General features: G+C 39.8%; 1 protein-coding gene across 1 annotated transcript in view; it reads right to left on the bottom strand.

Annotated features, from left to right (window-relative positions):
* NEBL (nebulette) overlaps window positions 1-27,722 on the bottom strand; it is a 113,813-nt gene that overhangs the window by 47,490 nt on the left and 38,601 nt on the right. Inside the window, 11 exon segments of the mRNA XM_036277383.1 lie at window positions 2,552-2,642; window positions 4,931-4,968; window positions 4,970-5,026; window positions 8,034-8,126; window positions 9,591-9,695; window positions 12,309-12,419; window positions 12,573-12,683; window positions 17,840-17,950; window positions 19,978-20,088; window positions 22,739-22,849; window positions 26,614-26,721. Of these exon segments, the coding sequence (XP_036133276.1) occupies window positions 2,552-2,642; window positions 4,931-4,968; window positions 4,970-5,026; window positions 8,034-8,126; window positions 9,591-9,695; window positions 12,309-12,419; window positions 12,573-12,683; window positions 17,840-17,950; window positions 19,978-20,088; window positions 22,739-22,849; window positions 26,614-26,721 (1,047 nt within the window).

Raw genomic sequence — 27,722 nt, 5'->3', positions numbered from 1 at the left:
GGTGACAACCCCAGGTCTCTGCAGACTTCCTTGTTCATCCAGGGCTGAGACCTGCCACCTGTCCTGGGCTGACACAGCAAGGTTCTCTCACACGAACACCAGAGCAAACATCCACTCCAACAGCATCACCTTAGCGCGCAGTTTCAACCCGCTTTCTGGGAAGCTTCTAAAACACACATCTCTCGGACCCAAGCAGGTAGTGAGGGATGACTTGGAAAGGGGAAAAGGGGGATGGTGACGGGATATGAGGAATGAATCACAGAACCAACTTCTCAGCCCCCACAACACTGTGCTTCTGTGGGGGAAGAGGCATCCATACCCCAGTGTACCTGGAGATGTAGGAAAATGCAGGAGTAAAAAGGCAAAAAAAAAAAAAATGGGAGAAAAAAAAGAACCAAGTAGCTGTACCACTTTCTCTGCAGGTTACTTAATGCTTCTCCTGCACTTTCCTGCCCTGGCTGCTTTGGCGAGTTCTCCAGTGCCGCAGGGCCTGCTCCAGCTGGGGCAGCTGCTGCTCTGGGAGCTTGGGGAGTCCTGCTCAGGGATGGTGCTCAGCAGAGGCACGCACGTGGCCAGGCAGGTGGGCTGCCCAGGTCTCAGGCCTGCTCCTTGGAGGGCTGACAGAGCCCTCCCTCCTCGTCTGCCAGGGCAGCTCCTGTGGAAGTCCAGGTCGGTCCAGGGCCTCACCCATGAGTGTTCCTCTTGGAGGTTGTCACCGTGGTTGTCCCTGTTGCACACACACACACTTCACTGCCCGAGTCGCCCATGAAGCTGCGTGTGCCAGGCCTCTGTCCTTGCTGCTGGAAGGGGTGCTGCCCTGCTCAGGGCCGTAATCTTTCAGCAGCTCCTCCTTACGTTAGAAACCCTTGACCAGGAGGGCCCGGGGCCAGCTCCCAGGCCCCACAGAACTGCTGAGCTCCACCGCAGGGGCTGTGGCGGCTGCTGGGTTGGCTGGCAAGTCTGTGTTGGAGGGCTCAGGTCAGTGAGGACGCTCAGGGTCCCGTGGTGCTCTGTGCCCCCTGGCAGACCCCAAAGGGGGGATGGCGCCTGGGGGACCCCTGCCTACAGAGCCACACCATACAGGCAGCAGCTGCTGCTATAGCTGGAAGGCATGGAACACAGCGTTGAGTAATTGTGTGAGCTTCCCAGTAGGCGACCAGGTTGATTTCACGTTCCCACTGCTGGGCCTGAAGGTGGTGCTTGGGTGAGCAGCAGCTCAGGATGGTAATGCAGGTCACACCAGCCCAAACCCCGAGTTCACAGCAGCGGCTGCAGCGCCGAGACTGTCCACGGCAGTGCTCTGACGCAGGCGCAGCTCTGAGTGCTGGAACCCGCACAGGTCTCCTCATCCTGCGGGGTTCAGCCCCGGCTCACAGGAGGCTGGGCAGTGCCTGGGGGAGCAGGAGTGCAGCCCAGGAGACTTTCCTCCCCCTCCCCCCTCATCCCCCCTTTCTCCTCCTCGCTCCTCTTCCTATATTTTTATTGTTCTGGAATCTCTGAGTTTGAAGCCAAGATGGTTTAGTTTTCTTACAGTTAATGGCTTACAGAATACTTAGCATGTTTCAGGGGTTTAATAAATATCTACTGAATAAATAAATAAATTAGGACAAAGAAGCAAAAAGATTAAAACAGAAGCTAAAGATCCCTCACTCCCACCATCCCCCAAGGGCATTACAGAGACAAAGCGGTGTTCACCCTGATTTTCTCCTCTACCTGGGAGAAGGCTCTCAAATTTTAAAGTCTCTCAAAATTTCCTATTTGGAAGAAGAAGGCTATTGTTTATATCGGTAAAAGTTCCATTAAGAGGGTCAAAAAACAGAAAAAATAACTATTGAGGGTAGCACCTTTGAAAAGATTTCTAAATTCCAAGAAGCTTGTGTTCAAATCTCCGCTCTGTGGTTAAAAAGTGTGGGTCCCTGGCTCTGACCTCCCCCAAACCCAGTTCCCCACTGCAAACCAGAGCGGTGAACTAGACCAACCGCGTGGGTTTGCTCAAGGCATGTAGCACGGGATCCATACTAGAGGGACCTCACGATTATTCATTATCAGTGCTTTATTCGCGATAGATTCCTGAAAGATCAAATGATATTTCCCATTTTATTTATAAGGTTCCCTGCCCTGACATTGTCTTAGAACCCCAATCAAGCCATGTCTTCTTTCGACCTATTCAAATGGATCATTTTTTTTTTCTCTGTTAACAACACACCCATGACTCTCCAGATCCTTGCCCGGATGTCGTTTTACAGATCTACCAACTGAATTACTAGGTCCATGAGGACAGGAACTGGGGACTATCCATCTTTATGCACCAGTGACCAGCATCATGTCTGGCACATCGGTGGGCTTAGTGAAGACATTTTAAAGAAACAAACATGCCTAAATTATAGCAAGATGGTCCCACATTTCCTCACATGGGAGCCACAGTGCCTGCCCTTCCGTATGTAACTGAAAAGGCCCATCCACGACGCAGAGGGTTCAGAGGGTTAGAGAGCGTTGTGAAGAATCAATCTGGTAACGTTTGAGTCAATAGCAGAAAACAGAGACAACTTGCCGCGCTCAGCTGCTCCTGGTTCCGCCTCACTCTCTCTATCTCCGGTGTCATGCCTACCGGGGTTGCCCTGCGGCACTGCTCTGTTCTGGAGCTGGGGAGCAAGGCACGGGCAGTGTGAGGCTGCAGGAAGGAAATGGTCCCCAGCCACTAGAACAGGCTGGAGATGGACATGCTACAGAGCTTTCATTAGTTAGAAACTTCACTGGGATGGTCAGTGGCATATGTATTAAAGAGACTTCACCATATTGATCCCCGACTATGCTTTTTCTGGTCTAAATGTTTTGAATTCCACCTCTGGTTGTTATTCTTCCAACTGCATCATGTATTTGATCTGATCAGTAACAACGATCCTTTCTGTGAACTCATTTCTTCTTAGTAAAGCAACACATTTATCAAATTACCTTCTTATATTTCAAAAGAATAATTCTGCACTCTTAGCACTAGAAAGGAGGGTTGTACTAATCCTAGGTTTGTACCTTCGTGACACATGGCCACTATATAAAAGAACCACGAAACTCAAAATGTTCTTGTCTGCAAAGATCTGACATCGGAAGGCCTGCCCCCTGATCCGGCAGCATGAGCGATTTCCAGGCCAGCTGCACAGAGGTGCCTTTTCCAGCCAGGGCCTCAGCCCCATCATTTGTGTTCAGCTTTTCCACATCATCCTAGGAAATAAATGAGCATCCAACACAGAGAAAAAAAATGGTATGCCTGTCAACTGAATTTTTGACAGGCCCAAGTAAAACTAGAGGTTAAAACCCCATTATAAGGAACTCCACAGGGACAGCTGAAGCAATTTTTTAGAGTTTAAATTTAGCATTAGGGAATTTATCCCCCCAAGAAATCACCAGGCCTACAGGGCCTGCAGATAAAGTGGACTTGAGATTCCACCCTCAGTAGTGAATGTGCAAGTGAAGAGAAGTTTGATAAGCTGGGAAAATAAGTGACAAAGGGAGAGGGCCCTTCTGCAGTGTGCGACTTTCTCAGCATCCTGGCACGTAGCTTGAGCGTTTCAGCAGATGCTGTGTCTGGGAGAACCGTCTGAGTCAAGTGAGGAAAGGCCCAGTAGAATCTCTGTTGATGGCAAGATGCAAGGAGATTACACTGGGTCGAGCTCAGAGGGAGGAAATCTATAGAACAGTGTTACTGATGCAGAGACTATTCTAGCTGATTTATAGTTGGGTGTAGGTTTGGGGACATAAGTTTGATGTGGAAACTGTTCACATCTTGCATTCATCCATTGGCAAACACGCTAAGTGTTTTACAGGTAATATCTCACTTACTGCTTTAGTCCCTGCGCTATGGATGAGGACATGGAGGCTTGGAGTGATTGGTGGCTTATGAAGGTTATAGAACAAATAAGGTCTGGAGCTGGGGCGGAACAGACAGTCCAGGGTCCACATTCTTCCCCGCTTCGTCAGTATTATCTAAATGTCCGCCATTTGCACACCACTGACCTAGATCCCATGCCAGATAACCCTTGTACTCTGATTTACATTATTTTTTTTTCACTTAATGAACTAGTTATTATTTTCAAATCAAGTTATTTTTAAGGGAATGTTATATCTCTGTGATGAACTGGGGACACATTAAGACAAATTAATCACTAAGTCAAGGCCTCATAATTGTCAGGTCACTTAACTGCATCTATCTATGAACCACGTTTAAGGGACACTGTGGGACTCCCAACCGCCCCCTTGTGATCTGGACCACCTCTCTCTCCACTGTCATCTCCTACCATCCCTCATCCCAAGTACCCATCACACTGAACCTTCCCCTCCTTGAATAAGCCTTATGTTCTGAACATATTCAGTTTGCTCTGCCATCAAGACCCTTCCCCACCAAACCTTTATTAATTCTTCAAGATCGAACTCAAATGTCACTCCTTCTCCAAGACTTTTACTCTCTCACTAACACAGCCTTCCTTCTCTGCCTTTTCACGTCATATTGAAAGAGAAACTATTACTTATTAGTAAATAAGATCGTGCATGTAAAATACTCAAAAAGCAGAGTAAACAGCCAATAAATATTGTTTATTTTTATAACACTTAATGCATAATTGTTACTTATTTTTATGCTTGTTTCTCCTAGAGACCTTGAGAATATTCACAGTTCCTAACCTGAGGGTGTACCCCACTCATCTTTGAATTCCTCCAAGAACAAGAGGAATTTGATAACATGTTATTTTGTTTTTAATAAGTAAATGCACATGAAGCCTGGGCTAGGTGTGATGGAGGACATGACGGTGTGAAATCTTATCTCCACCTTTCAGGAAGTGGCCCTCCTGAAAGGTCTTCATTGGAATGGGACTTCATTACAAGGGCCGTGTATGGTACTAGCCAGTAAAATAGAAAACAATACTTAGAGAAATCTGATCGCACATTGCGAATGTTCTTCTGGTTTCCTTTAACTCTCTTTGAGCTCTGGAGGATCAGAAATGGCTATTGCATGTTTTATCTCTTCTTTGTATTTCACCTGTATAATTTATCTTTTTAAATGTGAGTATTATTCAACACAAGTCTTTTTTTTTTTTTTTTTTTGTGGTACATGCCCCTAGTGGGAACCGAACCCAGGACTCTCTGGTCCTCAGGTCAACGCTCAACTGCTGAGCCAAACTGGCCAGGGCCAACACAAGTCTTTAACAGACTGTCAAGCCTCAGAGGGGAGGGGAGGAAGAAGCGATAAACCAAATAACTGATATGCATGTATGTATAACCAGTGCACACAGACAATAGTGTGAGAGGTGGGTGGGGTGTCAGTAGCGGGGAAAGGGAATATATATATGTAATACTTTCAACAATAAAGATAAACGTAAAAAAAAGTTAAGAATTCTTCATTTGTAACTATTGCATAATTGAAATTTTATAATACCAAGATTTTTCCTTCAACAGGAACACAAATTTTTATTTGATCTGCTACTTTCAGGATTCCTTTATCAGTGCAAATAAGTCCATATCTATTCACCTAGCCATCATTGTAGGAGTTTTTCTAATTAAAGTAAGCAAATGTTGCCCTGGCCAGTTTGGCTCAGCAGTTGAGCGTTGGCCTGTGGACCAGAGAGTCCCAGGTTCGGTTCCTGCTAGGGGCACGTACCACAAAAAATAAATGAATAAATAAATAAATAAATAAATAAATAAAGCAAGCAAGCAAATGTTGCTTATGATAATGTTTTATAATTAGGCTGACGTATATAAAACCTTGGAAATTATCTTAAATAATATAATAATTTATTGCTTCCTATACAAAAGGCAGTTTCTATTTATTCGTACATTCATGTAAATTTACCATATATTTAAAGGTAAAAGTCAAGTTGAGTTAGTTACAGAGTCTTGGGGATGCTGCTTAATCGACTGAGAGCATTCAAATAATCCAGAATAAGAAAAAAATCTATGTGGCCATGATAAGAGAAAAGGAGAGGGGAGGTACCTATTCTAAAAGCAGAAGCCACTGTGTCCAGATCACTATAGAAAAACCAGTGGCAGAAAGTCAGCAAGTGTCTTCTGCCCACATGATCACACTAGGGAAAGGCAGCCAATATCCTGTACACAAGTCATGGAGAAGCTCCTCTTTCAAATCTGCTTAGAGGAACACTAACCCAACAAAGCTAGTATCAGAACACATTTACTCATGGGATAGGAAACAGCTCTTTAACTTATAAATGATCAGTGATACTATCATATCAGGTGTTATTTTAATATGTCTAAAATGCATGGGAGATTATATTCAAGAAAAAAAGACACCAATATATATTTACGTGTGAAAACATAGGCTAGACTTAAGCACGCAGTAAAATTTAGCAAAGACTTAAATCTATGAAAAACATATTTTAGAAATCACTTGGTAAAGTTTAAGGTGATGAAGGCTGAAATCTATGCTGAGAGTCAAAACAAGCGGTACCTGAATATCTCAGACAAGACGTCATCTATGTCATAGTATCTGTGCAGTTAACGCGAGTGGTAATGCCAGTTTAGTCCGGATCCAAAAGAGTTAAAGTGAGGGTACACTGAAACAGGCTACCTCTAAATAGGATTCAAAAATTGTTCTTAGGGAAAACTAATAGCTAAAAGGCTTGTACTCTGGAGGTGGAAAATGTTGAGATCTTTAAATGTTAGAGAATCATATCTTGGTTTGACAGATCTAGCTAATCTTGAAAGGGCAACTTTCCATTTGAATACTAAGCAGGAGTTTATGGCCCAACCTCGCAGAGATACAGAACGGTGCGTTTATTGTGTGCTGGAAGAGGCAGCGGACGCTGGCAGAAGGAATGATATACTGCACTACTTCGCGTGCTTTTCCTCGGGTGAGAAGTTAAACATGATTAAAGATGAACATTTGTGTTTTCCACAGGACTCTAAACTAATCAAAATGCCACAGTCATTTCACTGTAGGCAATAGAACTGCATGCTACAGAACATTTATAACATTAGATTCCGGTACGCTGATGGCTACATTTCAAATATTATCATTCGAAAGTGAAGGAAACAAACATTGTACACTTCTATGCCAAACTAATTTCTCGACCGGACCCGAGACAGGCTGTCTCCATGGCGAGCGCACCACGCTGATGCTCCCTCACCATCAGACCCTCCCCCGAACACCTTCTGCAGGAGAGAGTTCATTCATGCTACGCAGGTTTTATTGCACCAGCATTCTGTAGACTTTTTATAAATTCATTTTGAAACATGTTTTACCACAGTAGTACTTGCCTCTCCTGCCCCTTCTGCCCAAATGCCAGCGCACGCTCATATTCTGAAATGAACGCCACCTGACCATTAGAGTTCCCGACAGATGAGTCGAATCAAGGAATTTTCCCTCGGATTACTTAAAGAAAGGCTCTGCTGCCAAGGGTGAAGGTGAAGAGAAGGTCAGAAAAGGGATTTGAAAAAAGAACCCTTTTGACTTCCTCAACAAAAAATAAACATACGTGGAAGAATAGCAATTATCCATCGTCAAGGTCAAGCAATTCTGTCATTGTACCCGCAGTATTAAGCACCTCCCTGCCCTTCCCCCTGGCTCAAAAGGAATCGGAAGGTGAGGTCACTTACAAATCGTAGTTAAGGTGTATGTTGCCCTTTGCTGGAAGCTGGAAGAAGTGGAGGCAAATGAGGCCTTTGAAACTTTCTCTTAAGACATCAAATAAATACTCGAAAGCCTTTAATCATTCTCCAGGGTAAAATTCCTTTCTTCCAAGTACTAAAATGTATCCTTTCTCTGAAAATTTTAATACAGTGAAAATTCTGTTTTAAAGGATACAATCTAATCCTAGATTCCACGACTATACGATTAAAGGGACCGATCCCTATGATAAGCAAGATGGAACACTGCTTCAGGTTCAAGGGAGCAAGCCTTTGACATTTGATGAACTAGCAGTCAACAAAGTAAGGATAACAGAAAAAGGCAACCAGTTTAGTAGAGAATGAAAAGCATTTATCTAACTCACATTTGCTCTTGGAAAGAATAATTAATGCCATCGAGAACTTACTGAACTAATATTCTGCTGATTTTTCTTCACTCGTTCAATCTCCGGAGTATCTTTAACTGCTGTGCCAGCTCCTACTTCTTTCTTATAAAGTACCTTTGTTATAAGAGAAGGAAAAGAATAACTATATGCTTATTAGCATTTAAGCCCTAGACTCAATTCTTATTAAAGAATGACAATTTTTCAGTTCTTAGAGTAATGGGAATACAGCTTGTATTTATGAGTACCATTGATACATTAATCAATTAAATAATCCATTATAAGAATAAATGTCCAACTTTGGTTTCAAATGCCATAATCTTACAAGTAACCCTCTGATACATGTCCTAAGGCATGCTTGGTGTCTTATATGGCTACAGATTATTTCCTCTAAGAATATAAATGAGAGAACTAGAGTTTCCTTCTTCAAATATAAATGCTACATGGGTATTTGAGAAAAATCAAAGTGCATATTATAAAAGCTCACTAAGCAGTTATCATTTAATTAAAAAACAACATGAAATTTTAAGCAAGTGTTAATCTCCAAACACAAAGCTGCCCTCCTCCTCTTCAGTGAAAATATTAGCTTTATCATCATCAACATAACTCAGTATTTTCCTTCCACTTATTCATTAACCTTCCCATGTCTCTCCACCTCTACCAACATCTACCCCTTCCCAAGACATAGCAAAACCCAAAACAAAAGTGCTGTACCAAAAAAACTGGAAGAAAAATAGAATTACAAGAAAGCCATGAGGACAGAACGAGTCCCTCCCTTGACCTGTGGTAACCCAGCAGGCCCTAGTCAGGGTTGGGAGAGTGCGACAGAAGAGATGTTCTCTTCCCCAAGCGAGAAATCTAGAATACAGTGAAATCATGGGAAATAAGGGCCAAAACAGCCTTTCTCAGACTCTGCCTTCCAACAGGCTCCAATGCTTAGCTCAGCCTGACTATGAAGACCTAGAGGTACTTGTCCAGCATTAGTACTTAACAACTTATTAGAAAATAGAAAATATTCTGGAAGTAATCAGACTTCATAGAATTTATATTTTGATGAGACATTTGCTTAACCACTAAATGAGCTAATTCCACATTAAAATACTAGCTGTGTGGTCAGTTTTTAGCATTTTAGAATTCAAGTTTATATATCCATTACACATAGACTCAATCTCTTAATAAATGGTGCTGATACAATTCCTATTGCTCAAAATAAAAATATGAAAGTTTAAGAATTGGTTACAAACTAGTAAATTCCTAAATATATTATCAGTGCATATAATCAATGACGGGAAAGAAAATCACTTCATATGACTATTTTCATCTTCAAGGTAAAATCTGTGTAGAAGATTAAAACCTCTTTCCTGAGTGGCATTTTAAAATCCAGTTAAAAATAATTGTAACTTGTACCAAAGAAGAAAATTTTAATTTGTCATTCTAGAACAATCATAATAAAGAAATAAAGCTAATACATTTGATAGAAAATTCAAGCAATACAGCAAAATATCAGATAGTGAGGGGAAAGGCCTTTCTTACAAAATGAAATTTCAAGGAGGCATCTGAAAAGAAATAGCAGCTACTCACTGCACTAATGTTTTGTTGAGTTGTCTTAATTCTCTGAATTTCAGGAGTATCTGCCACAGTAGAATAGTTACAAAGCATCTTCTCTGCTTCATCTTTATACTTTTTCTAGAAATATAAACAGTTAATATCAATCTGAAACTTTGTGTATGTGCACACATGAGAGAAACAGAGACAGAGAAAATGATAGTAATACTACTTCCAATGCTACTATACCACATGGCTGTAAGTTGTATCTTACGATTCAAGGCAGATTTTGATGCAACAGCAAAAATAAAGGGAGTATGCTCACAGAGTGGGCCAACAGTCCAGGAAACAGCCTGTGCTCAGGCAGTGGTTCCCACCCAGCCCATCCCACGCCCCAAGAGGGCTTGACCTCTATGCCCCTTTATGTGTAAAACCTACTCTTTTGTGAGCAGTCCCATCTCTGTTCAAAGTTGCCCCATAGTTCCTGCAAGTAGCCTGGCTTTCTATACCTACTTGTTGTCATGCTTCTGGGTTTATGCTCTGTTCCTACTTCAGATAAAGATACATCTGAGCCCTAGCTGGGAGGCTCTGTTTATTGGAGCGTCTTCCTGTGCACCAAAAGTCTGCGGATTCGATTCCAAGTCAGGGCACATACCTAGGTTGTGGGTTCTATCCCCAGTCAGGGTGTGTACGGGAGGCAACCAGTCAATGTTTTTCTCTTACATTGATGTTTCTCTCTCTCTCTCTCTCTCTCTCTCTCACCCTCCCCGCCGCCGTCTCTCTCTCTCTTTCCTTTCTCTCTAAAAGTCAATAAAAACATATCCTCAAGTAAGGATTTAAAAAAAGATCAATTTGGCCTGACTGGAGTGGCGCAGTGGATTGAGCAGTGTCCCATGGACTGAGAGGTCCCAGTTTGATTCCCGGTCAGGGCACATGCCTGGGTTGCAGTCTCCATCCCCAGTAGAGGGTGTGCAGGAGGCAAACAGAACAATGTTTTCATCTCTCTCCCTTCCTCTCTCTCTCTAAAAATATCAATAAAAACATTTTTAATTAAATATGTATATAAATTAAATTAAATAAAAAGTTTCCATTTTTTACCTACTAAATGCTCTTATGAGTTCTTCTACAACCTGGGCAATACCTTCTACTAGTAACAGCATTTACCTTATACTTACTGTGTAATAGGTATTGTTCTAAATATTGAACACACATTAGCTCATTCAATTAACCCACAAACAGATACTATCATTATTCCTTCTTACAGATGGGGAAACTGAGTCATTAACTAAGAAGTGTCTGAACTAGGATTTAAAACCAGGCACTCTAACTCCAAAATCAGTACTGTTAACCATTATGGTATACTACTGCTTGTTAGGAAAGGTAACTATTGTTCATGATGAAATGCACTATAGCATCATTACATCCTCTAGAATTCCATTGTATCCAAAATAATCAATATTACTTAAAATCAGATGTATCCTTGGGTCACACTAAAAAACAATCAACACTGGTAATAGAAATTCTGACAGCTGAGGCATCATCTCCTCTGGAGAGCCTTTACTCTTGAACCCTCTACCTTCTGGTAGCCTGTATCATGGTTCATAATACTCTCCTTGCAAGCTTACTTGATTATTAGATTAGCCTGCACCTCCCCAAGAGCAAAACTGTATCTAATTTTGCATGTAAACAGGTGCTCAGGAAGTATTTGCCGAATGAATGAATGAGCTTGGTATTCTTGAGATAGCAACTTCTCTCCACTGACTCAAATGGCCACTTATCTGTTTTACGTAATTATCTCGGATATTAGCTCCGCCGAGGTGGTTAGAGTCAACTTCTCCAAGTTCAAATGCCATCATGAGACACTGAGGACAGATGCACATCAGGGCCATCCCAACTGCTGAGTCATCAGAGGACACTGAGAAGCAGACAACTCCTTTGACATTGACTCTGCCATCTTGATACATTTTTTTAGCAGATGTTTAGACTCCTTGCTTACATTTTAATCAGAATTTTAGCAAATTTGGTTAAAACTTATTTTAAGCATAAACTCCATTAACCAAATTTAGTTCCTTGGTCAGTTTTCCATAACCATTTTTTTCTCATTCCCCTTTACTAATTATTTTCCACTGGGAGTCATTCTTTTCCTTGTGAATTTTATAGCAAGGAAATATTTCACTAATAAATATTTTTGCTCAAATCAGATTTTAATTATTCTTCCATTAAATACTTTCTTTTCTGGTCATTATTTCTCCTGTATCAAGATAAATCTGGCAAATTACATCTTACCAAGAAAACTTAGTTCCTAATTTTTGTTAACATTCACTTCACCTCACACTTTGTGTACTTTTCTCACTTTTAGTTTTAGTTGGAGCTGATAATTTTAACGATATTATTCATTATAAAAGGGGTAAAAGACAACTCATTTGTAATCTTGTTTCTGTAGAGTGAACATTAAAGCCAAGTATGCAACAGAGTTGTGTTTTTTTTTTAAAAAAAAAGGTCAAAATGTCCTTGAACACAAAACAGGGGCCCCGCAGGGAGCTCTGACAGTGCACAATGTCCGTTGCACTGAATCTGCAGCAGTTGTCCCTTTCATTAGGGAAGTGAATTAAGTCTGGCCAGTGGTTCCTTTACAAGACAGGGCACTGACTTTGAATTCCGTGCCCTCGGAAAGGTACCAATCAGAATTGCATAAAACACATGGTGACTAGATATTAGACCACACTGTTCTGAGCAGCCTCTCTGTCTACCAACCTGGCTGTAGATTTCAGACGCCCTCTTGGCTCGAATCATGTCCGGAATGTCCATGCTCACTTGCATTCCTTTTCCTTTGATTTCCTTTTCCAAGTCTTTCTTATATTCTATCTGAAAAGAAAAGAATCCTCAGAGCTTTGCTTAACCTTCCAAAGCAATGTAGACATTTATGTGTTTGAACCTCAAAGCCACACGTGTGGAGATACCATGTGTACACCTTCTATACACAGTTTGTTTTAAACTCCGCATGCTGTTGGGTCTCACCTGGCTGGCCATTCCGGAAGCTTTCTTGGCCCTCTGGATGTCGAGCGTGACTGCGCTCACCTGCATGCCCTTCCCTTTAATTTCAGTCTCCAGATCTTTTTTATAGTCTTTCTGTAGAAAATAAAACATGCAGTCAGGACTCAAATAATTTGAAAATTTTGATGTCATTTCAACATCAGAATCATGTCTTTTGGAGATAGGCTGGACCTTTGTTTCTTTTATTTCTCTACAACTACAGTTCCCATGTGGTGGATACATGACTTGGAATGATTTATTCAAAAGTAATCCGGAGGCTTTTTTCTACTCACCTGAATTATGAAAGAAATCATAGTTAGTCCAGGGGAAATTTTATATTTCAATATGATAAAATTGATAAATTATAGCTTACTATATCATTCAGTTAATGAATATCAGTGAAATGGGATGGTAAAACTGTCGCTTTTCTCTCTGTGATGAATAACTGCTGGTTTCCCTGAACTCTGACCCCTCTCTTCTCTTGTTTAGCTCCCTGATTTACCACTGCTCCCCCATTCTAAGATACTCAGCTTGGGTAAGACTGCCCAGATGCATGGGCCCTGCTGGACTTAAATCCATCATTATACCCCATCCCTGGCTCTTAATGATCGACTCAGAGATGGGTGTGTTCTTTTTCCTCAAAAGCTATCAAAAGATTCTCTTTCCTTCTGCACGTGAGAAAAGTAGCCCCAGGAGCTGCTAGATGGCTCTTTGCAAACACAAGAAGAAAGCCTGTCTAAGAACCAAAAGATGGAGACTAAATTACACTGTCTGAGTCCTAGATCAGACTTTGCCCAAGAATTTCTCTGCTGTTTGTGCCCTGGCAGGTTTCTCAGTGGTTAGAGCACTGGCCTGTGGACCAGAGAGACCCAGGTTCAGTTCCCCCTAAGAGCACATACCTTGGTGGCAGTTTGTCCCTTAGCCCTGGTTGGGGTCGTGTGGGTGGTAACCAGTTCTCACATCGATGTTTCTCTCTCTCTTCCTCCCTCTCTCCCTCCCACTCTATCTGAAGATGAATGCAAAAATGTCCTCAGGTGAGGATAAAAAACACAAATATTGAGCTAGCTGGAGTTGGATTATCTGTTACTTACAAAATACAAAAATTACACACACACAAGTCTTAAGAAACTCTTGTCATACATTAAAACTAATAATTATAAAATTCAGCAAGCTGTATGATTAAACACTTTTCTGGATGAGTGCTATTTTTTTTTTTTTTAATCCTCACCCGAGGATATTATTCCATTTTTTGTTCAGATAGAGTGGGAGAAAGAGAGAGAGAGAGAGAGAGAGAGAGAGAGAGAAACATCAATGTGAAAGGGACACATCAAGTGGCTGCCACCCGCACGACCCAACCAGGACCGGGGACAAACTGCAACCGAGGTACGTGCCCTTAGCGGGAACCGAACCCGGGTCTCTCTGGACCACAAGCCAATGCTCTAACTGCTGAGCCAAACTGGCCAGGGCATGGATGCGTGCTATTTTTCAATGAAAAATTTTAGTAAGGAAAAAAAAAAAACCTATTGACAATATCTAATTACACTTCTTCCAAAACAGTTATTTCCCATTGTGTTGACATATTCTAGATTTGTATATTCTGTGTTTTAAAGTAAATGTTATCTTGCTTATTTGTGATATTCTAAATTTAGAGAAGTTATAAATAAAAATCTCAATCTCAGATAAATATTGTATTTCCCCTAACTTCTACTCATAAATCTCCCTATTTTTCTTGCCTAGAGTCTGTTTCACTTTTTTTAAAATAAAAGTTCAAGTAATCGTGTTTACCTTTCAAAAGAATAACATTGAAATATGACTATGTCTCTGTAAAGAACTCTAAGTTTTCAGCAAGTTTCTGAAGGTCCCTAAACAAAACCCTTCATTTGAAGGACAATGTATGTAGGAACTTAGGCACTTGTCACAGACAGCCACCAAGGCCCTGTGGTAGAAGGTATGTCATTTAATTTTCCGACATGAACCTTCAAATCTAAAAGCATTTTATAGCCCATAAATAGACTACAGAGGACACCAGTTACACCAGTTATTTATCGATGCATACGAAAATAGAAAGCTTCGAACAACATGATGAAATTTACATTTCAAGAGGGCAAGCCCCAACGCACTCTTCCTTTCCCAGCCTCTGCCTGAGGCATCTTTGCTAATGTCACATTGACTAAAGAAGATCACATGGTCAAGCCCTTAGGTACTGGAAAGTTTGGCTATTGGGGATCAATCATGCATGTAACAATATACCACACTGACTTTACTTTAAAAACTAACATTTGTACTATGGCAATGTCCCAAACTCTCATTGAAAAGGATTTGAAAACCTGCCAATTGGGCAAAATGGTACATGGCTGACCAGCCGACATGGCTCAGTGGTTAAGCATCAACCCATGTACCAAGAGGTCACCGGTTCGATTCCCAGTCAGGGCACAGGCCCAGGTTGTGGGCCCGCTCCCCAGTGGGGGGCATGCAGGAGGCGGCCAATCAATGTTCTCTCTCATTGATGTTAATATCTCTCTCTCCTTCTCCCTTCCTCTCTCTCTAAAATCAATAAAGAAAAATATTTTTTTAAAGAAAGGGACATGGCTATGATTATATGCAAATAAGACCTTTGAATTACAAAGATATAACAACATCACCAAAATTGGTTTGGGCCATATGTAACCAAAGTACAGCTGACTCCTCTAGACCGGTTTTCCCCCTAGGTTCTTAATAACTAAATTTGTACCATTTTCTTATTATACAATCCCAAGGTACCCAGAGAAATCTAAATCAGCATGTCATTGAATAAACTAATCTATTCCCTACTAAGGAAAGACATAACATTCCAACCTTTCATAAAAGTAATTCGTTGTAGAAGCCTGTTCTTTGGGTAACAAAATTTCTGTTCTTTCCACTTTCTTTCCTCCAGTAAAAGGATGCTTTCTTTTGGCTTCAACTCTCGGTCCTGTAAGGATGATTTTGAAAACTCTTCTGCAGCCCTGAGTTCCCCCCACCCCATACTCCAATTCAGTACCTTGAACTAACACTGGGTGTCACCCCCTCTTCAAAATAACAAAAATTTCAGAGCATTATCAGAAGTGATTTGATAGTTACAAGACAGATAGTTATTCAGAAGCCCAAGGAGGTCACTGAAAGAAAGTACTGTTAAATGATTAAGGAGAAAAAGTACAAGAAAGAACTAATCAGGCAAAGACTAGGGCAAGGACTTTCAGGAAGACAACAAAGCTGTACAAAGACCCTAAAACCTGTGGAGGCACAAACTGGCAGCCTGTGTGGCTGGGGCCTGATGAACAAGGGAAGGCAGGTACAGTATGAGGATGGGCGGGGGGGGGGGGGGGACTTGAACGCCAAAGCAAAGGTTATGACGTCTCCACTGGACATGACTAGAAAGTTTTAAGTGGGGGGAGTAACAATTTAATTCTGTTTTGGATGCTGTGCAGAGAATAGATTGTATGGGGGCAAAATTCTGATTAGGAATCTATTGTAATAATTTAGGTGACAGAGGTGGTAGCTTGGACAAAATTCTGACGAGGAATCTATTGCAATAATTTAGGTGGCAGAGGTGAGGAGAAGGAGATGGCTTTAGGGAAACATCTTGGGGGTATAGTCAATAAAACCTGCTGACAAGTGGAATCAAAGTGACTTCTGGGGTTTCAGTGATGCCACTTGCTAAGAAGGAGGTACAAAACGGAAGCAGATCTGAAGAAAAATTAAGCGTTCTGGTTTGGGCATGTAATGTTGAGTCCCTGTTATAATACACTGTACATGCCATGTACATGTGGAACTACCCATGAAACATCAAGAGGTAAATGGTTACGTATTCACATCTATGTTATAGAACACTTAAATTTTTTTTATAAGAATGAGGTAAAACCATATGAAGTGACATGGAAAAGAGTCTGTACTATTAAGTGAGAAAAGCAAGCACAGAACAAAGTCCATGATATTTAAGTTTTGTAAGTCTGTGTGTGGACAAATGTACGCTTATACACATATACATAAATACAGATCTGGACGGCTCTACAACAAACTCGTAACAAAGGCTATTTCTCAAGAGGAGAAAAGAATCGGTCAGCGTGAAAGGAGGTTTCTAAGACGTGTTCGGCATGTATTTCCCCTCTGCCATTTCTAAATGGGACCCCTATAAATCAAGAATTCTATGCCACCCCCTATTTCCTTCTCTAAACCAACTGTGGCCACCCCACCCTCCTGGCAAGTGCCAAGCCCCGGGGATGCAGGCAGATCCCACACACCAGTGACTCGCTGGCAGTTAGTCAGCTCCCTCCGCCTTCCAGATGTCCTGAGTTGGAGTCGGTCCTGAGCTAGCTCTTCCAACTGCACACGTCACATCACAGCTCCGGGGAGCCCCACTGAAGCATCCCCACGATCAGCCTGGATATAAGCAGCACCCCTTAACTTGTATCCCCAAATTTCTCTTTACATAGACTTCTAATAAAAGCATTTCTTCCCAAATACTCTCCACTCCACTGACCCTTTTATATTCTTGAAAGTTTGGGGGGAAGTTCAAGAGGTATGGAATCAATTCTGGGGTATTTCCTTTGGAAAATACGCATGTGGTCTGACTCCTACAACTTTGTTACCTGATATCTATCATATCACAGCATCTAAGCCAGAACTTCTAAATTAACATCCTGTCATTGCATGTATTACTTGAAGAGGAAATGGTATTAGACAAAAGAACACGGTCATTGAGGATATATAATACTTCAAACCCAAATGCTGACTCTATAGAAATTACAGGCATGATGATGAGGTCAACAGAGAATATTGAGAACATGCAACCAAATCACACAGAAATGGCTATCAATATCATGTTAGTCTTCATATGTGATTTTCAAGATCTGCTCAGAAAGTTGGACACACAGAAATATCAAGTAGCACATCATCTGTCCTTAAAGAAAAGTAGTATGAAAACATTTATCATAGCATAGATTAACATGAAATTTGTTGCATTATAGGATAAGGTAAGATATGTGTGTGTGCACATGTGTGGGTTATATAAAAATGCCTTTCCTCGAGTTTTCTTTGATATATTTCAAGGAAATGAGCGAAGCAGAAACTGTAAATTTTTAAATAAGCATGATAATTTGAAATGGTTTCCATTCCAAACTGTTAAACTAGTCACAGAAAGTTTTGGAAAATCCAATGTCCTAATCAAGTTGCTAATATGATTTGTTAAGCTCCAAAACATGAGTCTCAAGGTCTGCTTCGCTTACTCTACTAACCTCAGAAGCGATCTCAGAAGCCTTTCTGGCATGTTGTATCTCGAGGGTGTCAATGCCAACTTGCATTCCTTTCCCTTTAATTTCTGACTCCAGGTCTTTCTTGTATTCCTTCTGGAAAACAGCAACATTTCACAACATTCAGACACTCAGGAGACAATCATGTAGCTGTATTCAGTGATACCAAAATAATGGCTACACATGTGTATAAAGAAAAGAATAAGGAAAAAAACAACACAGCTTACTTTGTGCTCTGAATGATCGCCGAAATTCTCTGAACTACTTAGAACTATAATCACTATTCTCACTGAAGGAAAGTAAATAAAGCTCTGAAGATTTTTTACTGTAAGAAGGCAGTTGCCAGGTGAGACTCTTCACTGACAATTGTCTTGGGGTCTGCAGGACAGGGAGGCAGGTTTAAGCGAGTGGATGTGTAGAAAGGAGACCGACTTTGAGGCCTTGACGGCAGTGTGACGCTGGAAATGTTTACCGATATGCGAACTGGGAATAATGATTCCTCGCGCAGGATCACTATGAGGGGTGTTCATTCAAGCTTCCTCTGGCCTCCTGCTCCCACACCCGAACACTGCCTTACAGCGGCTCCTGCCACCACCTGCCGTTCAACTGCATCTGCCTAGACTCTGCCATTGAGAGTTAAAGACAATTTTTTCAAGTATCGCTGACAAGTGATCATGAGATCTACCTGTGAATGTGTACTGGATATGTCACCATAATAAAATAATTTGTAGAAAATTATTAATGTAGGAAAATGTGATGACAATGTAAGCCAAACATCATAGAGAACATCTGCTGTTTTTGTCTGCCCAGCATCCATTCCTCCTTCTTCTGGCACAGAGTTCCACAGTTTTCTTGTCAGGAATCACCTCTAACCCCTCTCAATCCATACACTTTGGTGGGTTGACTTCCCTACTCCCCACATGCATTTGTAATTCCACTAGAATGCTTTTAATGGTTCCTTCAATTTATTTAAAGAACATGGATATGGTCAAAGATGAGTGCATAAATTCTAAAAACACATAACAACTTAGAATATTTTATACTTAAAACATTGTTAAACTACCTAGGAAGTTAACTATACAAATGGGTGACAGGAGAACCATCTAGGTCATCAGTGCATTACACTCCCCTGATCCCAGACGTAATGATTGGGTCAGGTGTGGGCACAGGATAGAAGGTGATTCGATGAGTTTCAATCCTTGGGCTTAAGTTATAACTATAAGAACACAGATGCTCACTTCCCACTGGGATCACTGGCCACAGATATGAGTTATCTTGTCATTAAAAGGGGCCATCACTTAGAGACAGACTCCCAAGAATGAAGCAACAGAGAAGATAACAGAAGTAATAAATGAGGAAGAGAGACAACCTTTGAATTCCAACCCAAAGGAAACTTGATGTTTGGACTTTTCTAGTAATAACTCAAAACATTTCCTTTATTGTTTAACCCAGTTTGAGTTGGGTTTCTATCATTTGCAACCTGACTAATAGGGTCGTCATAATCATCATTATTGCCACAGTTTATTAACAAATGGGTATAAAGCTTTGCATTTTTTCACTGCCAAATTCAGCCAGATCCTCCTCAAAGCACAGTGCCATTATTTGATACCAAAGTAATGACATACAAGAATTCAAGGGCTGAATGCACTTTGGAGGCATTTCATTCCTTCTTGCAAATTTCACGTACAGAGAGCAGTGGCCACTTTCATGTTATACAGAGATTTAACATTTAAACTACACTCATCGATAGATCACAACACAGCTTCCTAATCTTCTGCCTTTTACTTGCTTAAAAGCTCAAGTTATATCTCATAAACTTATTTTGGCTTATAATATAGATTTGTCTCCAAAATGGGCAAATGGTCATTTTTTTCATACCACATAAAAAGAGTATCACATTTTTTAATTCATTGATTGGTAAAAAGGCTTCTTACTAGCTACTCATAATCATCTCACACATAAAAGGTGTGGGATATATAGAATAGATATATTTTATATATAAAATTCTCTATTACATTTATATTTGTATCTACTAAAAGATACAAAATCTTTGAGAAAGAACTATAGATTAAAAAATCAGCTAAAACCCCCTGCATTCCCAGTTGTTAAATAAATATACTCACCTCACTAGCCATTTCAGTCGCTCGTTTTGCTCTTTGAATATCAAGAACTTCTGAATTAAGCTCCATTCCTTTCCCTTTGATTTCATTTTCCAAATCTTTTCTATATTCCTTCTATGAGACAAGAAATACTACAATTTGAAATCTGCTGGGAAGCTCTTTAACCTGTACACAGTTTTCCTGATTTTCTAGAGGCCACAGAAAGGAGAAACTCTTTCTAGAAAAGAATGAAGCAGACTCCGCACAGTTGTGCTTTATTTCCTACTGAAATGTTTTCTTTTAAACATGTTTAGAGTGGCTTCCTATGCTATCAGTCTTTTTGCTCTCATCCTTCTTCCAATATATTTTGGTACCATATTGATGCCACATTTTCTTTTCTTTTTCTTTTCTTTTTTGGTACATGCCCCTAGCTGGAACCAAACCCAGGACTCTCTGGTCCGCAGGCCAATGCTCCAACCGCTGAGCCAAACCGGCCAGGGCTTGATGCCACATTTTCAAAAAGATGTCTTCCCTTCAAATGATGAGGCAGATCTTAGGAATACATGCATCTTATTCATTATTTGAAGTATTTCTTCAAAAGCTGTCTATAAAATACGAATCACCAAAAGAACATAATTGAAAAGAATAGAAATTACAAAATCAAAAGGACTGGTATAGCCAAAATTTTAAAATCAGTTTCCATTTTATTCATACTCATAAAACCTACTAATTTCCTACAGATTGATAATACATAGTTTGAATCTCATCTTAAAATAGATGAGATTCTATTATATTATAGTATAGTATAATATATTAAAATATATTATATTTTAAGTAGACCTAAATGTTTTTACTAACATATGTATAACGAGTTTTTTGTATGAATGAATTTCTTGTTTTCTTACTAACCTCATTATGCAAACAGTATCTTAATCCAATTCGACTAAGTTGCACTTATGAAAAATGAGACTGCCCTTAATGACAAGAAACCATGTTCCAGTTAATTCTAGGGTTCATTTCATGTCACTTTTCTCTTTGTCCAGTATAATTAAATTAGCTGGTCCTCTGCTTAACTAATAGCCTATGAGACACTGTAATGACCTGCCTGCAATTTTGGAAAGAACTCTGGCGCCAAATGACCTGGAGCAAAGTCAGAGTTGTTTCTACCATTTGGCCATGTGACCTTCAAGAGACTTTAAGTTAAGGAGCCTTGATTTCCACATGGGCAAAGTGAAAATAAAAACACTGATTTACCAGTGTTAAAAGATAATGGGAGAATCAAAGGAAATAAAACAAAATGATATATTGAACACTCTAAATGGCAACATCAATGTGAAAACCATAATAAAGTAAAAAGAATGCAAAATTATTTAAAGCTAAATGCTTACATTTAGAAAAGGAAGTTACAATTTCATTAGGTTACTAAGAGTACCTTTTTACAATTAGACATCTCTGTAACTTAATTAAAAGATTTTTAATCATATACTTCTGGGCCTTTTCTCTATCCTGATCAATAAATCTAAAAAAAAAAAAAAAAAAAATCACTCAAAAAGAGGAATAAAAGAAAAAGACAAGTATTATAGTAAAGTCATTAAGTCATTTGTGGATCTCAAAAGAGATCTCATGTTGTCATTTGTACATAAATGATGAAAAGATACCCCTTTCAAAAATCTACATAATTAGCAAATAATTTTTAAATGGAGGTCAATAATACTAGAAAGTTGCCATTTGATTAGCTTTCAATTTCCAACTACTTTATAGGAACGAAAGGGAGAAAATACAAGGTGTCAAAAGACCTCTTCCATAAATTATATGCCAATTTCAGACTAACACAGATCACAGCAGTGAACCACATTAAATGTATAAATGCAGTTAAGTGGTAAAGGCCAGCTGGCATTTAGTTTTCACAGGATGCTCTTCTACACAGGTAATTACACATATTTATTTCATTGATTTAAGACATTTCCTTCGGGAATAATTTCTTCAGTTCAAAATTTAGGATGAAATGGAGTTTTGTAATGCTTTTCTTTAATGTAAAGAGAATCTCTTTAAACAGAGAGTTGGCAGAGCAAGTTATTTTGTAGCCACTTAAAACAAACAAACAAACAACAACAAAGACAAAACTTTGAAAGGGATGACAGAGAGCATGGTATTTTCATTAGATTTGAGGACCTTCATGCTCAATACATTTAATACACTAATTGTGAGCCAAGGGTACCACTAAATTTGGGAGCAATCCTGCTGAGAATAAAATTAAAGATGGACATGAGTTCCTGTGTTCTCTATGCTAACTATGTTTTCCCCTACTTAGAACACAAGCCACTTATAAATAATAGACCACTTATCCAGACCTTCACACATGGACACCTTATTTCTAGTATCAGATGTCATGAGAATGCTGCAGGTACGTTTAAGAAATAGCTGGCTCTAATATGAAAATAAAAAATTCTTAGTAAGGGTCAAAGTAAGGGGGGTCAGAGTGAGGGCTTCAAACCGAGGGGTGTCAGAGTAAGGGGGGCTCAGAATGAGGAGGGGGTCAAAGTGAGAGGGGTCAGAGTGAGGGGGCTCAGAATGAGGAGGGGGTCAAAGTGAGAGGGGTCAGAGTGAGGGGGCTCAGAATGAGGAGGGGGTCAAAGTGAGAGGGGTCAGAGCGAGGGGGAAAGTAACAGACGAATATCTGAAACTCATTGAATTGTTAGAGAATTGTTAAGTAAGTACTTCCAGGGTTATTTCTTTAGTTTTTAGTTTCTTTTGCAATCTTCAATGGTAAATATCAGGATCATACCTCCTTCAGAAGGTTGGTGATGTATTTTACATGTAAAAATTCTGGAGTCTTGTCTAAATCCAGTGACGACCTTCCTTTAATCTCTTTCTCAAAATCCTCTCTGTAAACTCTCTGTTAAATAAGACCACATAATTGTTAAACTAACAAAATACTAGACTGTTGAAAAATAATAGAACAAGAGCCCTCAGAACAAAATTGATATTTTTTTCTTATATAACTCTACCAGCACAGAGTCTTCTTAGCAGCAGCAAAGTAACACTGGCTTTATCATAAAATTTAGAATTCTGCAAACCACAGCCGAATCTTCAAACACCAGCTCCCTCTGGGAAAGCACTGTGAGTGAGGCTAACACCTTATGATCTGTTATTGTTTGACATCAGCCCACTGGGGGAGGAGAACCAGTAAAGTTGGCTATGGGATGGGATCACCTGACTCGTTCACTCAAAGGGGAGTGAACTAGGAAAAAATCTGGCCCCACGGAAACCCATTCCAGCCAAAACAGCATGAATGTTCCCATCCTCATCGTCCTTCTTACTGTCTTGTGTTTTGTGAATTTAGAAAAGACCCTCTGCAAAATGTAGTGGAGGTGGAGAGGAAGATTTTCCTTTACCGATTTTGGCATTGAGAATATTTATCTACTATCTATGGAGTTTGATTCGAATCAAGTTACGCTGAGTAGGAGCATCTTATCTTGAACCTGACAAATTATTTTTTAGGTAAGCGTTCATAATAAGAAATGAAAGATCGCCCGGCTGGTGTGGCTCAGTGGTTGAGCGTCAACCCATGCGCCAAGGGGTCGCCAGTTTGATTCCTGGTCAGGGCGCATGCCCAGGTTGTGGGCCTGATCCCCAGTAGGGGGCATGCAGGAGATGGCCAATTGATGTTCTCTCTCATAGATGTTTCTATCTCTCTCCTTCTCCCTTTCTCTCTCTCTAAAATCAATAAAGACAAAAAATTTTTAAAAAAGACATGAAAGACCCCACTGATTGTGGAGATCCTCAATCCAAACCCGTACCTGCCCTTCCCACAGTGTGCCACCCTTCGGCGGCTATGGCTCTCTAAACTCTACCAGTTGAACTACACATTTTCAAGTCAATAAGAACCTATGTTTTATGACTATAAAGACAGTCTAAATATCCATCCATGTAAACTATTTACCAAACAAGAGCCAACATTTACCAGCTAACTATTTTATTCAAATTGTTTCACAAAGATGATAAGAATAAATTCTGCATGATACTGTTATTAATGCCAAATGAAGCTATTTCCAGGTTCATTATGTACTTATTACAGAGATGGGTAATTATATAAAGAAATTCTCCATAACACAGGGAAGCAAAAAAAAAGGAGCTGTCTCCTCACCTACATTTATGTTACATATTTAACAAATAATGTAGGTAGAGCCAGAGAAAAAGTAAATACCTAAACTAACAAGCTAACTACGAATCGCACTGAGCACACCCCGAGTTAAAGGAACCACAGACACACCCAAGAACAGTTGAGGAAAACTGTGCCATAGGACTGGGTCCAAGGCCCAGAGGGACTTTTTAAAAAAGTGAACTATAAATGTTTGAATTTATATTATTTCAGATACTTTAAAAAGTCTTTCTCCTCTGGGGGAAAATAAAGTTACTTAAGTAAGTTATTAAGAAAGGGTGACTATGACTAGAACTGGCCAATATATGACTAAGGAGAGGGAAAAAAAACTTTAGTGTGCTTTTTGTTAGGAGAACTCTATTTGTGAAACAGAAGACAAAGAACTTTTCAAAACCAGATTTAGACATTTCTTCTGGCAAACACACTGATTCATCCTGTATCTGGCATGAGAAGGAAGTGAGCGAAGCATATTATAGGCTATAACAAAAACATGAGTGGCTTTTCCTGAGATCATCAACACTTAGCGTTACTCATAGCAGACTCCCCAGGAAGCTCATGGTCAAGTTCATCTCTTAGGAGTAAACATCACCTCTCTGTATCTACTTCACTGCTCCTGCATTTAAATACATTTCATATCAAACTTTGTCTAAGCTGTTTAGATTTTATTTTTTCCAGCATAAAATTTACATGCTAAATTACATAGAATAAATTACACACTATAAATATTTAGAGTGTAAATTTGGTCCAAAGATATTTTCTGTCAGAAGATGTCTTTGTCCTGATGAGTAGAAACACAACGCTGAGCCTAAATACCTAACCGCCAGTGGCGGTAACTGAAGGGAAACACGCCTCAGCTTCTGCAAAGAAAAAGTCCTCCCCAGTGACAATATCAGAAACCAGAACAGCAAAATTTGAAAGTCAATATTAGTAAAAGCACACACGGGCCCCAATGTAAGGGAATTTCAGAGCATGTAATAAATACATAACTACAGTTCAACACTGAAGCCGATATACACCTGATGCCAAAACAGCCAACCAAAAGCGATGAATTAGTTCAACTGACTGTTATTTTTGGTCAGTTCTCAACGTTCAATTTTCCTCTTGTTCTGTGGAGACCCAGCAATGGTAAAAGCCAAGCGCTGTCTGTCAGCCTTCAAGAGCTGCCCCAGGAAACAGGCTGTGTGGAGTTGCAGCGCTGAGTGTACAGTGCTGAGGACCCCTTTGACGTCCTTGCCCTCTGTACAGTAGAATTAAACTTGGGGCAATCTTTTCTCTTTTGAGGGTTCATCCCCAGTGGGGGGAAAAATCAACTTAACAGTTCATGTAAATTAAGACAATTTAGTCTACTTCACCCATTGATTCTTTGAGGGGGTTTTATGTTTTGGGGTGTTTTAATTGGCTTAAGAGGATGTAAAATACAAGTAATTATTTTCTCTTCTCTTCTAAGTCTTGAACAACTTAAGACTCTTCAACAAGCCAGAGTCATGTCTGAGTAACCCTTCCCTGAGAAGATAATTATAACATCTCAACAAACAGCACGTATATGTTTATAAAATTCCTATGAGGGTTTTATTGTCCAGAAGTTATTTCTCCTTGTTTTCCTATTGTTGTTGGAGAATAGGACAGGTCTCGTCCACTGAGCCTTCCTGGAGTGGGGGCCTGGGGGAGGCATCAGCTGACACCACTGCCCATTATTTCTAAGCTTTTGAAGGAATAATCTGGTTGTACCCACAGAATTGGGATGTTGGCTGCAGACAAAACCTCTGTGTCTGGAGTCTTTTCCCTGCCCACCACCAAATTAAGAAGAAAGACAGGAACAGAAGACATCTCCCTGGGACAGAGCAAAACCTGTAGGGAAATACATGGCTGTGACCATGTCGCTTAAGTGGAGAATGAAGTGAGTAGGAGGGCAAAAAACAGTCACAAAAACTCTACACAGGCCTAAACACCGGCATTTCCTGGATATGTAATTTTAGATGAAACAATTACTTTCAGCGGAATCATTATCAATCTAGGGATAATGTCTACCTGGCATCATTACATTAAGAGGATTAAAGGAGCTGATACATTTAAGGAGTTAGCATATTACTTAGCGCAGATTGTTTAGCACAAGTATTGAATGAATGTTAGTTTTATTGTCATAGGGGAAGAAAAGGGTAAATAAAGGATCCAGCTCTTCTCTTTCTATTCATCTTTAATCTACTCTTTTCACAGTTTTTAGATGGATACAACTCGAAAGTACCAGTTTTATAATCACAGAACGTGATGCTGAGAGGGATGTTAACAGCTCACCGGGCCTGATACCCATATTTGCCAACCGGGAAAAACGAGGGCCAGAGGATCCCAGTGACTCCGACAAGTGCCTGGATCCGGACTGAGATTCCCCGGGTCTCCCTGCGCTGGCTCCTCTAGACCCACTAAACATTCTGAACTGCTTTCCTGTGGTTCAGAACATCAACTGTGTGTTGAACAGCTGATAACAAACCAAAAGGACTCACCTCACTCTGCATCTTCTGAGCCTCCTTTGAAGCTTGATATGATGGTGTGTCAACAAATTCAAGCATCGATTTCCCCTTATTTTTCTCATATTCTTCTTTGTATTTAACCTTCATTGAAAAAAAAAAAGTATAAAAAGCATATTAAGCTCACAAGCCCTTATGCAAATAGAGCGAGGTAAAATAAATATGTCTGAAATGAATCATCCTGTTTCTAAAAATCACATTATTCTGGCCATTGAGGTTGATCTCTTGGTTCCCTGTAGTTAATGACATACAAAGAAAATAAAGAGGTAAGATATATAAAAGTTTTCAAGAAATAAAAGTAACTTAGAACTACTAAGTAATGTCATTCTAGGATTTGAATAAAGTATTTAAACTGCTGGCATATATAGATATATACCATATACATGGAGTTATATATTTATATACACATACATAGAAAGAAAGAGGCGGAGAGAGAGAGAGATCCCTGTGATAGCTGTGATGTCTATCAGTAAAGCACGAACAAAAAAGAAAACACAGTTGTGAGTCTCTATCTTTCTGTCAAAGGGAGGACAGTGTTTTCTGGGATTGCTGAATTTTCCCATAGACAGAGATTTTATGTGATTTCTTTCAGTTTCACTATGCATCATTTAATAATGTGTTATTTAATTCAATTACAACCACTCCTTATCTTATTTCAGTTTATAAGCCAATCTATATTTTCCATCTACTAATAATAAAAACTATAATGTATGTAAGCTGTCAGGGTAGTTGGCTTTTTTAACAATATACAAATTACAAAATTAAAATCACAGAAAAGTTTTGATCATGATTCGTTTCACTCAGAAATGTATTTTTATTTACATTCCTTTGTTTAAGAATTAATAAAATGATTTAAGTTGTAAATAGTAATAATTTTAATGATACTTAAACCCAAAAGAAATTTTCTAATACTTAAAACTTGATGGTACCAGGAAACAACAGATTTTAAAATTCCTATTGTAGGCATAATTTTGTTTCAAAGAAGTATGACTGACTGATCCATGAAAGTGTTTGAAGTATAATAACATACTGCATTATGGTAAAATTTTATGGGACAAGTGAAATGAAAATAAGAATGCAAAGAG

The sequence above is a fragment of the Molossus molossus genome, unplaced genomic scaffold (assembly GCF_014108415.1).
Source record: "Molossus molossus isolate mMolMol1 unplaced genomic scaffold, mMolMol1.p scaffold_m16_p_1, whole genome shotgun sequence".
Classification (NCBI taxonomy): Eukaryota; Metazoa; Chordata; class Mammalia; order Chiroptera; family Molossidae; genus Molossus; species Molossus molossus.
The sequence above is the reverse complement of the archived record's forward strand: the minus strand, read 5'-3'. Positions and strand labels throughout refer to the sequence as shown.